General features: G+C 29.8%; 1 protein-coding gene across 1 annotated transcript in view; it reads left to right on the top strand.

Moving 5' to 3' along the window:
* The window catches only part of mrpl39 (mitochondrial ribosomal protein L39), a 25,755-nt gene extending 25,130 nt beyond the window's left edge, over positions 1–625 (top strand). The window contains exon 9 of the mRNA XM_016240601.1: positions 224–625. Coding sequence (XP_016096087.1) covers positions 224–304 — 81 coding nt within the window. The 3' untranslated portion in view covers positions 305–625. The remainder of the gene's footprint in view (positions 1–223) is intronic.
* Positions 626–918: the final 293 nt, after the last annotated feature.

Here is a 918-nt window from a genome sequence, read left to right as displayed (position 1 = left end):
CGTCATTTTGAGTACATTAGTGTAAACGTGCATTAGTCAACACATTTTATCATTTTTACAAACTCCGAAACTGTTCCAGTTGTATGCATTTACAAATAGATGAACTTATATTAAACCATTTTCATTAATATTTTTTGAAGGTTCTATCAATGAATCTGTATATACAACAGCACAGTTAATATTCCGACACATTATTAATATTTGATTATTTTCTCTTTTGCAGGTGGAGATTCCCTCATCCCCAACAGTGACTCCTCCTCTCATAACAGAAGCCACGCCCACTGACACACCCCCTCAGCAGTAATCACCCAGCATTGAGTGTTATATTGTTGAACAAAAATGTTTGTAACATGTAGAAAGTCTACTTTTGTTTTATTGTGTTTGAATGAGCGTCTCACATTACTGACAAAAACATCATGAATAATTTCAGTGATTTAAGTGATCCTTCTTTTTGCTTCCAACAAATGAATGACTGGAAATCACAAAGTTGGTTGCTAGTAGATCATGCGAGTCTGTGTTACTGACTATCATAATTAATTCAAAATATGTATACTCTTTTTACAAGATTCATTTTATAAAACAGTCATAACAAATCTTCAACCAAAATCAAATTGTATCTGTTCAGCAACTTTTCTTAACTGAATGAATGTAATTTTTTTTAATGTTACCATCTTATTACTGCATTTACCCCTTTTTTGATTAATTAATTCTTTGAATTACCAGTATTAACCCCATTTGAATAAATTTAAATTAAATGTTGAATTCAAAAACTAAATTTATGAAGCATACATATTTATTTCTAATAAAACAACTTAAATATTACTCTGAAAGGTTTTCAAACGAAATAAATAAATTTTACTTGCATAAACTTTCACTGTCAGATGAAAAAAGGGATCTGTTTTTCATGCTGTAGTGGTT

Source organism: Sinocyclocheilus grahami, unplaced genomic scaffold (assembly GCF_001515645.1).
Source record: "Sinocyclocheilus grahami isolate Dianchi unplaced genomic scaffold, SAMN03320097.WGS_v1.1 scaffold595.1, whole genome shotgun sequence".
NCBI classification, from domain to species: domain Eukaryota; kingdom Metazoa; phylum Chordata; class Actinopteri; order Cypriniformes; family Cyprinidae; genus Sinocyclocheilus; species Sinocyclocheilus grahami.
This window is presented reverse-complemented; position numbering and strand designations above follow the sequence as displayed.